This window comes from Electrona antarctica (genome assembly GCF_951216825.1).
Source record: "Electrona antarctica genome assembly, chromosome: 9".
NCBI classification, from domain to species: domain Eukaryota; kingdom Metazoa; phylum Chordata; class Actinopteri; order Myctophiformes; family Myctophidae; genus Electrona; species Electrona antarctica.
In genome coordinates, this window is record NC_136790.1 from 53729931 (window position 1) to 53743833 (window position 13903).

Here is a 13903-nt window from a genome sequence, read left to right on the forward strand (position 1 = left end):
GTGAGCAGCAAAGTTTTGAAGTCAGGTTACAGTATTAACAACATACTGGAATAGGGGCTCAGGAGGTTGGGAAGCATGGGGAAGGCTGCATCGCCCAGAAAAACATGCGGGGTCTTTATCGTCCGTCCAGGGAGAGCTTCGGGAGGGGGTAACTGAATCTCGCCTCTGTGAAGACGAGAACCAAATGCACTGTCTTGGAAGACTCCACCATCGCTTTCTCTGCCTGTGAGAGAAATAATAAACATCAAATAATGGTTTGTCAAGGGTACTTATAACCATGACATTGTCAAAAATATAATTAACAGATTAGCAACACATGCACCTGGTCATTAATGTATTACTAGTGGATTAGTAGGACTACTGATGTGCCATAGAATGTATTCTCTATCCCAATGTGCTACACTTTTAAATGTATATGACAGTATTTCAGCATTTATTAAACAAGTGTCTTAGCTATTCTGAATGGTCCAAGTCTATTCACTGCATACTTGCTGTATAGAGCGTCGCAGTCCCGCCCCCTACCATGGCCCAGGAAATGAATCCCAATGCATTTTTCCCATAGACATTTCAAAAAGTATTTATTTAAAGACGGTTACGCCGCGGACAAAGCCAACTCGAGTCGTGACAACTCATGACAACACAAACAATATTTTGGACCAAACAAATAATTACAAAGAAGAAAAACAACAAAAAAAGTGTTGTAACCTTCCGTTTTTTTCTTCTTTCTAATTATTTGTTCGGCCCAAAGAATTGTGTTTGTTGTCATGATTTGTCACGACTCGAGTTGGCTTTGTCCGCGGCATAAACGTCTTTAAATAAATACTTTCTGAAATGTCTGAGGAAAATGAACGGAGAATCATTTCCTGGGCCATGGTAGGGGGCGGGACTGCGACGCTCTATACAGGCCGGGGTAACAGGTCAAGTGTGGACCAAAACCAAGTGTGTGTGTATGTATGTATGTATACACATATACAATTATTCTATACAGCAGGGATACCCACACTTTGAGGGGCGCTAGCTATTAGTGTATATTTCCATCCTACAAACAGGTGTGATTATTTTGTACTACTTTCAAAATGACCAGCTCAACAAGATCTAGCCTTGTGCAGGACCTTGTATTGTACTTCCCTATGCTTGTCCATGCAAACTGTTAAAGTATTCAATCAATCAATGCATAGCCTTTGTGGTCTACTGGTACATGTAGATCACAATCTACCTTTTGAGCACCCCTGCTGTACAAGCATCAGTGCAGTACAATCCAAGTTCACTGGGTGCCATAATTAGGTCCCATCAATACAGGCAGTCATTGTCAATGATCATTTCAATGTCAATGGAATGTAAATTGTAAAGCATTCATTCGGAGAATTGAGAGAGGGCCAAAACAATGGCCACAACACTTTTTTTAAGATAATAAATAAGTTTTGATATGACATACCATATGCCCCGATGTCTACCATCGTGAAACGATAGCGTGCGTCGCAAACTGCCATCAACACGATGCTGTGGTGCCCTTTGTAATTGTGGAAGTCGCTTCCAGCATTTGGTGGCCTTGAGATTAACGTGTTTCCCGTCGATTGCTCCTACACAGTTGGGGAAATTCCACAGATTCCAAAAGTCAACTGCAATGTCCCGGAACTGTGTAGCTGACGGAAAGGACACAAACTCCTCTTTCAGGGCCAACCAGATGGCTTCGCTGACCTCCGAAACGATCGAGCAGACCGCGGAGACACCCATTCTGTAGTTTGTGGCAGCCTTTTGATGGGATGTGCCACAAGCTAGAATGTCCAGGGTGACTACCACTCGTTCTGCCGGGGATATTGGGATCCTGTGGTTTGAACCATGTTCGATGTACGGCTGGACGCGTCGGACAAGGTCGTCAAAAACGAGCTGCTGACATCCTAAATGTAGAGAAATGTCTCTCCTCATCCATTTCCCTCATTTGGTGGACCAACAGACCCCAGTCGCCTTCCCCAGGCCGTGTTGTGTTCAGCGGCCTCACATACCACCGCTGCTCACTCGCCATCTCCTCCCGCTCTTCCTCCACCAAACACCGCAACGCCAAATCCTCTTCTTCCTCTTTCTGAAATAGGAGCCTCTCCTCCTCCTCCTCCAACAACTTGTTCACCACCGCCATCTTTGCTGCCATATCCATAGTACTGCTATTTTCTGCTTCATCCATCGCTGTTCTTTCTCCCTCCATTTTCTTGAATGCTCTACCCACAATGCATAGGGAGCTATATTTCCGGAAGACCGATTTCAGAGTGGGCGGGGTGGCGGCGCGAGGAGGGGGAGGGGAGGCACGGTGACGGTGGTGGTGATAGACTATGAGCGGGGACCACCAAACCACCGCTCCGGTGGTCAGCTCACCACCGGAGCGGTGGTCACCTAACCACCGAAAATCCAGACTATGTATGAGCCTTTAGCCCTGCTTGGGACATTGGAAACACTGTCGTCTGGTCCTATGTCATCATCAATTTCTGTCACATGACTAGCAGCAAGGGTTTGTGATGATTGACCAGCCTCATGAAGCCACCTGTTCACATCCTCCTCAAATTCACAGCACTTTCTCTTTTTTCGTTCAAACCATTCCTTTTGCTCATTAACCTCCTCCTCAGTCAGAGGCAACCTCAAAAAATGCATCATACGCATGGCTCATTTCATCAAAGCATGTTTTCAAAGTGTTAATTTCAGATTGCATTTTTGTGACATTCTCAGTAGAATTTATAAGCCCTCTGACTTTATCAATGCACTGGCCAGTGCGTGTGCTTTTTGTCTTCAGTGTTTTGAGACTGTTTTCTTTATGCAAAGCCATGCCCTTTTCCGTTAATTTTGGGTTCCTTTTTTCCGGTAGTTGTGCACCATTGCTCACAGACTCCATGACATATTTGCAATTTCCCCTTTTAGCACAATAAAGTGCAGTGCAGAATGTAAACTTCAAAGTGCAGCAGCGCTGTTGACAGTTCACCATAATGTCCGGTTCAGGTGCAAAAATAGCAAAGCAATTGCCCAAATTAAATAAAGGCAGTGCAAAAAAGTCCGGCAGTGACAAAACATCAATCATAACGGACGGCAATGCAGAAAACTTGTCACCAATAAAAGTCCGACAGTGACAATACATCAAAAATAAAACAATGAACGGTAGTGCAGCAAATGTCAGCAACGTGTCACCAATAAAAGGTAGCAGTGAGTGACACATGAAAATAAAATAACTCCAGTAGTTATTTGCTGTTTTCCTGTACAGCCTTTTCGGTGTTTCATTACTTACCAAGGGCTTTTGATGAGGGTTTGTGCTGCGCTGCGTGTCCACTTGATTTTCGTTTGAGTTTGTCTCTTGTCTTGTCCTTGAACTCCTTCCAGACTCCAATCCTTGATCCTCTTGTTCCAGTCCAAATGGATAGGTTTTTACTGTTTTAAGTGCTGTTTGTCAGCTTTCAAACAAATTGTTGACAAACTCACTGATGCACCCATTCTGTGGTTGTAGGCTTACGCAGGCATAAAGCTATCCAATGTCCACAGGTAGAACTCATTTTTGCTTTGCTTTAATAAGAATAAAGTGCATATGACATTCTTTCTTGGCTCTCTGTGGTGCTGGTAAAAAACGTGTCTCCACGTAGGTGCATAATTTCCCCAACACACCTGTCCATAATTATAGCCTAGGCCTGGGAGGCGTGCCCGTTTGTGCCCAAAACAATAATTAAATTAGCCAATAATCAAAATCAAACTATTAAGGCTAAATAACAGAAATAATAATCAGAAAATACAAAAACTGTTAAATGGCTTCTACAGCTACTTTCATGGACTGGAGAGGGCAGTTTTTTACAGATGGGTAAAGGGGCAGGGGCTGAAGCCTATGCACGTGCCTGCCTTTTCTTAACTGTCACCAGTGGACCTAGAATACAGTGTTTTGGGGCTCTTCTCCTGGCTGGCAGGCCGGCCGGAGGATTGACATTAAAGATGTGGATTGATCCATCATGACATGCTGTGGTCTCACTCTTTCTATACCAACACATCTTAGTGCAGCGACACATTCCCATGATGACAGTCTGTTAAGATGTGATCTTTATTGTCTGTATATATGTAAACGATAAACCCTTATTCTGAAGTGCCATACCGGAAGTACCGGATATGCCTGTTACCCAATGTGTGTATAATGACGCTGCTAATAAAGATACTCGAGTTATTATGGTCACGAGCTGAATGTAAGTGCTGAGTCCTCATTCTTTTCCTCCATTATGTTTGTTTAGTCCGACTAGCTCCAGGCTATCTAGACTCTACCTTATCGCTGTAATGGCAGCTCTGCTAACACAGTCTATACAGAGTATCTGGTATTTTTGTAACATCCAAAAGAAAAACTAAAAACAAGAAAAAAATATATTATGAGACCATCACTGCGTCAAATGTAATTAAAAAAAACCATTTTACAGAAAATATACAATATTCCAAATTGTCCAAATTGTCACCTATCTAAGAAAGTATTAGAAATTAATTTTCACAATATGAAACAGTGTCAAACAAAATGTAATGACAGTTTTTGGGGGTGTCTCCAGTTCAGTTATTAAGGGGCATATGGCTATGGTCCCTTATTGTAGTTGTCTGTTTTTAAGGGGCCGCGCCCGAAGTGCCTGGCCCCTTAAAAACAAAATTGCATTTCTGGCTTAACCGGGCAATCGGTTTTCGTTAAACTTGGCAATATGGCAGAGGGGTATGCCAAACGGTGAGAACGCAAAGCCCACGGCCATTGGCCAAAGGGTGGCGCTATAGCACTCAATCGAAAATGCAAACTTTGAACAGGCATAGCTCATGAACCGTTTGACCGAACCAACAATAAAACTTCGATAGACATATGCATCTCCTGATGTCGAACAACTTTCGTGATCTGACTTTTGACCTCTGACCCTGGCTAATGCTGCATTCACATGGAATCAGGCAAGCGGTAGATGGCAAACCGGAAGTCATTTTAGTGGACGGGAACAGGACAGCACGGCAGCCCGGCAGCCAGATCCGGTGATCTGGCATCAATGTTACCGGCAGACGGCATCAATGTTAAAATATTAAATCTTTTTACCGTGCCTTCCAGCAGGTTTTGCTGTTTGCCGTCTACCGCTTGCCTGATTCCATGTGAATGCATTAGATCAGTGAAGATCACCCACTATTTTGAATTATACATATTTTCTTATGTCAGCGCTCCAGTCCAAACCATGCAGTTGTTTTTCACGAAATGTGGCATTATGGTAGAGGGCTGTCACCCTTCTTAGAGACAAAGCCCACAACCATTGGCCAAAGGGTGGCGCTATAGCACTCAATTGAAAAACAGCCATAGATCATGAACTGCCAGCTCATGAACCGCCAGTAATAATTACTAGGTAATAACTAATAGGTACTAATTTAGACTCCCTGATGTCCAGTCATCAGTGGTGGACAAAGTACGCATACTCAAGTATTCAAAATGACAAATTGCAAAGTACTTTTTCCTTTTAATATCAATGCATCATGGATTCAAATTGTCAAAAGTGCAAAAAGCTGATCTACAAGCTCAAAGCGTGTCACACCGCAACACAAGGTTGTAGATCGTCTATTTGAAGATTTGAAGGCAGTTGCAAAACGCATCTATCTATCTATCTATCTATCTATCTATCTATCTATCTATCTATCTATCTATCATTCAGTGACAGTTACACACCCCCACCAACAGGAGGCGAAAGGCATTTAGGCAACAGTGCCTGGAGGCCTGGATCCTTTTGTTGCGCATGCGTGGAAAAGTTTTGACCCGGAAGTGCTTGTTTGCATCAAGTCACGTGGCTGCGGCTAGTTTTCCATTACGGAGAAGGCGTTTGTTCAACAACTCAAACATGTCGTCGTGTCTCTCGGGAATTGTTGATGTTTGTGCCTTTATTACACATTCTATATTACAGTAGGAACAGAAAGCTTGGTGGAAATGTCTCCTAAAGGAGGTGAAAAGCGTCAAATGGAGTCTGTACGGCTGAAGATAAATGAACAGCTAGCGTCGGTGGGAGAGGAGATATTGTTTGTTGTGGACAAACAGCGTGGCGCTGCTGATGTTTGTAGTGTGGAGCTTAGCGTCAGAGTGTTTGTGTTGGAGCGCCTCAGCGCGGTGGGAGAGTTCATGGTCAACCTCTTCCAGAGAGAGATGGAGACACTAGAAACTCTGCTGGAGACACAAAACAAACTGCTGGACATTGATTTTGATATGGACATCGATCTACACACTGCAGGTTAGTAGACTCTGAACAACACCAGTTTAGCTACAACAAGTAGCATTAAGCTAGCTGGACGGAACTACATTTACCAGTAGTTATACTAGCCCTGAAACATGTAGAGGCATTCAACGATCCAAACCTCTAACTCCACATGTTGAGGGCCCTGGGGTGTCTTGACTCATACTCCATATCCAACAGAAAAAAGGTGCAAAGAGGAATTGTAATTCAACGAAAAACTATTATGTTCCACAAAAGTCCACTTGAATAATCAAACTGAAAACTGTCAAATTAATAGCTCCAAAATAAATAAGAAATACATTAGTATGCTAGTAAGTAAGTATGAAATAAGGTCAACAACTGTATTCCATCCCAGCCTCACCAAACATTTTCCATTGTTCTCAAAAGACATGTCAAGAGACCTTAAACAGGCTACCCCACTTCCTCTCCCACTGAGCCTTTCAAAAATACAAGTTACAATTCACTGTTCTAGAATCACTGCAGAGGAGCTTTTACTTTGAAGGGAAGAAATTATAAAGGAAGTGCAAAGGGGCTCACTAAATTGACATGACATACTAAGTTTCTAATTAGAGGTGGAGGCTTCTATTAATCCAAATTATATCTTTATCTTTTCCAAAACAATATTTGATATACCGGTATATGAAAATGAAAACATTATGAAAGAAGTGAACAAATAAAGAAAACATAAAACGGGCTCCAACACATGTCATGACGCAACTGAAGCCAGTTTTACGCGATCGCTACATTTACATGGAAAACGTGTACATAAACATTCAGATTTAAAATATAAAGTCCTCACCACATAAAGTTGCTGGTTCAGCGATTAGCATTGCTGCATCCCGCGTTGTTTAATAAAAAGCATTTTTATCCGAGCACCCCGACTACTTTTCTCAAATGGGGTTCGTTTGAGAAATTCACAGTTGCACACCGGGAGTGCACTCGCCTATTTGTCTGTATTGGCAGTGCGGTCAGCGGGCCTATCTCGAACAAACCCAGTGCCACACTCCTCCCGACCGATAGGGGCGTGTAGTAGCCTGATTATCAGACTGTAGCTTTCTTGAAGCTTCAGTCTGACATTGTCTCCTGTCTGAGCGATTTCAAGGGGGAGGGGATTAGAATTTCCCTCAACCCTCTGTGTGTTGCGCTGCGTGATGACGCTGAAAACGGGACTCGGCGCTGATTGGTTGTTCGTTAGACCCACCCCCCCACCACCGATTCTCATTGGATAATACATTTTTCTACCGAAGAAATTATAGGTTCACAGTGCAACACCAGACCAAGAGATGCAGTCCACTCAGAGAGTGGGCAGGGTCTTTGGGCTGGATCCAGGCTAGGCGTGTAGTTGAAAGCCAATGGAAAAAAAAAACAGCTCGGATAAAAATGCCTTTTATTACACAACGCGGGATGCAGCAATGCTAATCGCTGTACCAGTGAATTTATAACACCCGTGGCACATGTGGTGAGTACTTTATATTTGAAATCTGAATGTTTATGTACACGTTTGCTCTGTAAATGTAGCGATCGCGTAAAACAGGCGGAAGTTAAGCCATGACGCTCGTGAAGTACGACCGTCATGTGAACCATGGCTATAGTTATACTAGCCCTAGAATGTCTGTGATCATACATAAATTACATATATTCCTGTATTAAGGTTGGGCGATATGCCCATTTTTTTCAATCGCCCATCGTCTGTCCAAAAATCGCAGATGGACCATATATTCGTGTCATAAAAGTAAAGTGAGAACAGCTCACTGGGGGTCGCAAAAAAGCCAGATCTACAAGCTCTCAGGCGTCGCGTCCTGCCGGTTTTTGCTGCACCGTTCGCGGCGCATTGAGAGCTTGTAGATCTGTCTGTTTTTTGCAGCGCAGCCAGGGTAACAAAATAAGAAATAAGTGACAGTGTTGTTAGCCGCAGCAACATGTAGCCTGCCCTAGTAACTTTTCCTCCTCCCCGGAGAAGTCTTGCCTCCCCGCATCGTCGGGGACTCGAACGGCTAGGAGCGCCGGCCCGAGCCGTCCGCTCTGAGCAGCCCGCACTCCCACAGCAGCTGCTGATCCACAACACAAGCTCTCAAGGCATCGTGTCGTGCCTGTTTTTGCAGCGTTGTTCGCTACGCGTTGAGAGCTTGTAGATCCGTCTGTTTTTTGCAGCGCGGGTGTCAGGGTAACAAATTAAGAAATAAATTACAGGCGGAGATGAAGTGAAGTTGAACAGACGAGCAGCAAGCTAAGCTAAGCTATCATCACCACCATGGCTTGTAGTGTTAGCATAGCATGTTGCAATGCTAACTTTCTCACTCGCTCCTTTTATTTTCTTTATTTTTTTATTTCCCCCCCCCCCCCCCCCCCGACTTCACGGCCGTGCATTGAAGCACGTTGGGTGATGAGACACGAGACATCAGTGTAACTGTATATTATTTAACTGGGTCCGGACTGGAGTGACAGTGTAAACACAGTAGCCTGCTCCACAGTAACGTATCCCCGCCCAGACGGTGCTGCTGGGACTCGGGGAGTGCGGGCTGCTACTTGGGCAGGAGCATACCATTACAAGGGGAGGAGGGCTTTCTACCGGTGGCTGCTGGCCTTCGCATTTTGCTCACACTTGTACAGGCTACGTTTGAAGAGTTGAATTTTTGATAAGATTGAGTATTATTTTGCGAAATAAAAAAATAAAATCGCCCTGAAAATAGACTCATCCAAATCGTGATTGACGATAGATTCGTATCGTCACCCAACCCTATCCTGTATACACAGCCATAGATCGGATGCCTCCGCTCCCAGTGAGCAAGGAGACATGGGCGGCATAAATGTGCTCCACGCTCCGGAGTGAGATATTGTCCTCTAGTTTCACGTCCATGTAAAAGTTCTCAGGTCGAGGGGTCCGGAATGACAGCTGGACTTCCATTTATGACAGTCACTCACAGGGCAGGGTTTTCTGCTGCAGCCTAGGCTCCCGATCAGAGGCACGGCGCGCGCAGTGCCTTTTTAAATCCATTCTCCGCAGCTGTAAGAAATGGATTAATATCAAACCGAAAGAGCGCGTTTCATAAGGGCGTATTACATTCTAAAAGACAAGTGTAGGTTACATTAATGAAAAACGCATCGGTGAAATAATGTCGGCATCGGTGCCAAACATGACGGATACATCGGTGAGACCGATGTCGGGCTCTACTCACACCTTGCTCTGCGAGGCGTTGTGAAGAGACTCGAGACAACGATGGTTATCCTGACAAAACGAATAGGAGAATAAATGTCATCTTTGAGTTGACAAAAGCACTTTGAGTTGCTCTGCTGATGCTTCCTTCTCTCTCCTCCTTCTGTCTGTGTGTAAAGAGGTTTCATCTGAATATGAGGAGAGGAGATCCAGTCTGGTCCAGGAGGAACCACACCCTCCACAGGTTAAAGAGGAACAACAGGAGAGGAGATCCAGTCTGGTCCAGGAAGAACCACAACAACAGGAGAGGAGTTCCAGTCTGGTCCAGGAGGAACCACAACCTCCACAGATTAAAGATGAACAGGAAGACGAGACTGGTGAGTCAACTTTGACATTACTACGTAGGAATATGTGGTGCAATACTCTCTCAGGTAAAACAAATTCATATTTTTTAATATTATTTTAACAAGTATAAATTGTCATTCAGCAACCGTAACGATAAAAATATAGTTTGGTAACTCATGGTCCCCTAAAAGAAAGACAGACACACAGCATGTTGTTTCCGCTTGTGCCACTACAAAAGTATAGCACAACAAGTTTGAACCCATAATCATGTTTAGCTAACACTCTTGGCGCCAAGGCCAGATTCGAGCCATGTATGTAATGCCAATGGGTTTCTTAGAATCTGGAGACATATCTTAAGAATTATAGAATATATTCTCAGTTTTGTCTTTGTGAACACACAATATCTTAAAAGAAGCATTAACATGTCTGCTATCATGGAAAAAATAAACTGAGTTGATCAAATGTACCGGTATGAAGCTGTAAGCAGCTGAATACAGCCTGTTTTCACCCAAAACAACTTTGGAAAAAGTTATGAGCATTTTTGTGAAACAAAGTACTTTCAAAGTACTTTCTACTAGGACTACATATCGATGACATATCTCAAATTAAAACTTATGGTGTCGACTATAATAATATTTAAAAAAAATATATTTTCAATTATATAAATATGAACCTCATTATAGGACTGTATTATAACAGATGGCTGTATTTAGTGACACTGATCCGTCTTCAATGGTCCATAACAAATCAATCAATCAAATGTACTTTTTACATATATACACAGTTGTGCAATCATGTCTAGTAGCAAACAGTTGTACTGTATGTAGTGCAAACAGTGCAAACTGTATGTAAACCTGAGCTTTACAGTATTCAAAAGGGGGGAAAAAGTAATTCAAGTACATTTGGTAGTTGGGGTACCCCCACCTCCTCCCAGGCCCTCCTAGGCCCAGGCTGTGCAGTAAAGGGGATCTCGGTCGGCTGCCACCTGACACTAGACCACCCCGGAGTTGCAGACTCACCATCTAAGACAGGAATACACAAAACCATAAAATAAGTAAATGTATGAAGCTAATTTCACCCACTTGTTTTTTTTTCTTTTTTTTTTTTACTGTAACCTGTGATGACTAAAAACTATAAACATGATTTTGTTTCCATGGAAACGGCAGCATCAATAGCATCCGCAGCAGTAGTGGAAGGCTGTTCAGTGGACATGTCGGCCAACATGTCTGTAAATATAAAACGATGTCAATCAATGTAGTACTGTCATAGAAAAGACATAATCTGGTGTAAAATAAATACATAGAAATGCAGAAACAGTGTAGTGTCTCAGTAAACTATAGGATCATAGAATGCAGAGAGACAGTATAGTGCATCAGTAAACTATAGAATGCAGAGACAGTGTAGTGCCTCAGTAAACTATAGGATCATAGAATGCAGAGAGACAGTAGTGTCTCAGTAAACTATAGGATCATAGAATGCAGAGAGACAGTGTAGTGTCTCAGTAAACTATAGGATCATGGAATGCAGAGACAGTGTAGTGTCTCAGTAAACTATAGGATCATAGAATGCAGAGAGAGAGTGTAGTGTCTCAGTAAACTATAGGATCATAGAATGCAGAGAGACAGTGTAGTGTCTCAGTAAACTATAGGATCATAGAATGCAGAGTCTCTGCAAGGGGGGAAATGGTGGCATCATGCTAACTTTGACTTTTTTGTCACCCTGACGTGACCTCGCTATGTATAAACAAAATGTTCTGTGGCTTATTTGTCAACTAATTCACTACTCAAGGCTCGGGCAGAAGGGATGGGGGTGGGGTGTTGATGGAGAGGATTTCATCCTGTGCTGGAAATCTTTTCTGTAAATGTCAATAAAATTTCAATAAATGTGATCCGCGCTCCGTTCGTACTCTGGACTGGACTTCCATTTATGACAGTCACTCACATGGCAGACTTTTCTGCTGCAGCCTAGGCTCCAGAGACACAGGCACGGCGCGCGCAGTGCCTTTTAAATCCATTCTCTGCAGCTGTTAGAAATTAATTAATATCAAACCAAAAGAGCATGTTTCATAAGGGTGTATTACATTGTGTAGGTTACATTAATGATGAAAAAAACTTCAGTGAAATAATGTCCGATATCGGGCAACGGCGCCTAAAATGACGGATACATCGGTGAGACGGATGTCGGGCTCTATTCACAATACCTTGCTCTGCGAGGCATTGTGAAGAGACTCGAGACACTTATTTTGTGAAACGAGGGTTATCCTGACAAAACAAATAGGAGAATAAATGTCATCTTTGAGTTGCTCTGCTGATGCTACCTTCTCTCTCCTCCTGTCTGTGTGTAAAGAGGTTTCATCTGAATATGATGAGAGGAGAGCCGGTCTGGTCCTGGCGGAACCACAACATCCACAGATGAAACAGGAACAACAGGAGAGGAGTTCCAGTCTGGTCCAGGAGGAACCACAACCTCCACAACATCAGGAGAGGAGCTCCAGTCTGGTCCAGGAGGAACCACACCCTCCACAGATTAAAGAAGAACAGGAAGAGGACACTGGTGAGTCAACTTTAACATTACTACGTAGGAAGATGTGGTGCGATACTCTCAGGTAAAACAAATTTATATTTTTATTAGTATTAATCTCAGAATCCACTACTCCTGAATGAAGTGTCTGGTGCTGGGAGTCTGGTCCAACGCACAGGTCCTGGCTGTACTCGTGGTGAGAGCAGGAGTGGACCTGGTGAGACATAGGAGGGGCCCGGACTGGAGTCAACCCACAGAGCCTAGTCCCTCCACTTGCCATAATTGTGCCTCCCAGTCCCGGCAGAGTAGTTCCGGAGTGGTTCCAACGGATTGTGTGGCTCTGGTCTTTCCCTAGTGGGTCTGATCGAGGGTAGCCTCGGAGACGTTTTTATTTCCAGGGAGAAAAAAAACTCTGGGGCAGAGTCCACTTCAATTCGGCATACAGTAGCACAAAGTCGGTCTCTCTCTGCTGATTTCTGATCGTCTGCAACTTTGTTAAGTCTCATGTCCTGCATGTCATGTCTAGTTTCTCCCGGCGGATACTGCCGGGAGCTGCCTATGCCATAGAAAGCATAGCTGAGTTCCAGTCAAGATCGAGGGTAGCTACTGGGACGTAAGTCGGGACTTGATCACTCGGCCGGGTCACCCGAGTGAGGGGTATGATGTTCGCGAGACCCTGAACCCCCCGATGACCTTGGGATACATCACTGAGGATATCAGGTGCATCTATCCGATGTATTTTCGTTCTTTCATTCTAACAAGACTAAAGGGTCATTCAGCAACTAACGATAAATATATAGTTTGGTAACTCATGTTCCCCCAAAAGACAGACAGACACACAGCATGTTTGTGCTCGTGCCGCTACGAAAGTATAGCACAACAGGTTTGAACCCATAATCATGTATAGCGATTAAGATTTTTGGCATAAATGGTCATCAATCAGCACCAGACACTTCATTCAGGAGTGGTGGATTCTTGAGCCACAATGGTTCTGCAGGCTCCACCTGGGCAACGGTGGTTCTGCAGGCTCCACCTGGGCAACGGTGGTGCTGCAGGCTCCACCTGAGCAACGGTGGTGCTGCAGACTCCGCTTGCAGCCTGAATGGGCCTCCTAAAGGCCTCACCGTGGGGTTGTTGGGCTTCCTCCTCACGGAAGACACAGGCTGGGGCTCCAACCCATACTGCTCCCGGGTGCCGTCTATATTCCGGCTGTCACCCGTCTCTCCGGTGGTCACCAGACTATTCCTGGTTGTTCAGTTGTTCAGTAAACCCTTATTATACCACAGGTCGTTTCGAGGAAGCAATCTGATTGGTTGAAACAGGCTTCTAGCCGTGGGTTAAACCAGCACCATTCACCACCTAATCAAAACAAAGAATTCAGCTGCTCTGTTCTCCCAGAGCGCTAGCAAACTCGGTGGCTAGGCTAGCTAGTTTCTTGGGACATTTGTGGTCGTAGTGACTACATCTGTCATTAAAAAAATATATTCTTTCAGCGATTTTCTTAGTTTTAAGGGTAACTGTTGTATAATTGCAATATTACACGAGAGGGTGTGGGTTAACGTGATTATTGCCACTTCAGTGATGCTTGCGGAACTCGACTTCGTCTCGTTCCTCACCGCATCCCTGTCGTGGCAATAATCACGTTAAC

At 44.0% G+C, this 13903-nt stretch overlaps 1 protein-coding gene across 1 annotated transcript; it reads left to right on the top strand.

Annotated features, from left to right (window-relative positions):
• Nucleotides 1-5846: 5846 nt before the first annotated feature.
• Nucleotides 5847-10761, top strand: LOC306930054 (uncharacterized protein; the record flags this gene model as incomplete). The annotated part of the gene is made up of 3 exons (XM_079510795.1): nucleotides 5847-6233; nucleotides 9570-9767; nucleotides 10670-10761. Exons 1-3 carry the CDS (start codon nucleotides 5936-5938, stop codon nucleotides 10759-10761), a joined length of 588 nt encoding a protein of 195 aa, XP_079366921.1. The 5' UTR covers nucleotides 5847-5935.
• Between the last annotated feature and the right edge of the window lie 3142 nt (nucleotides 10762-13903).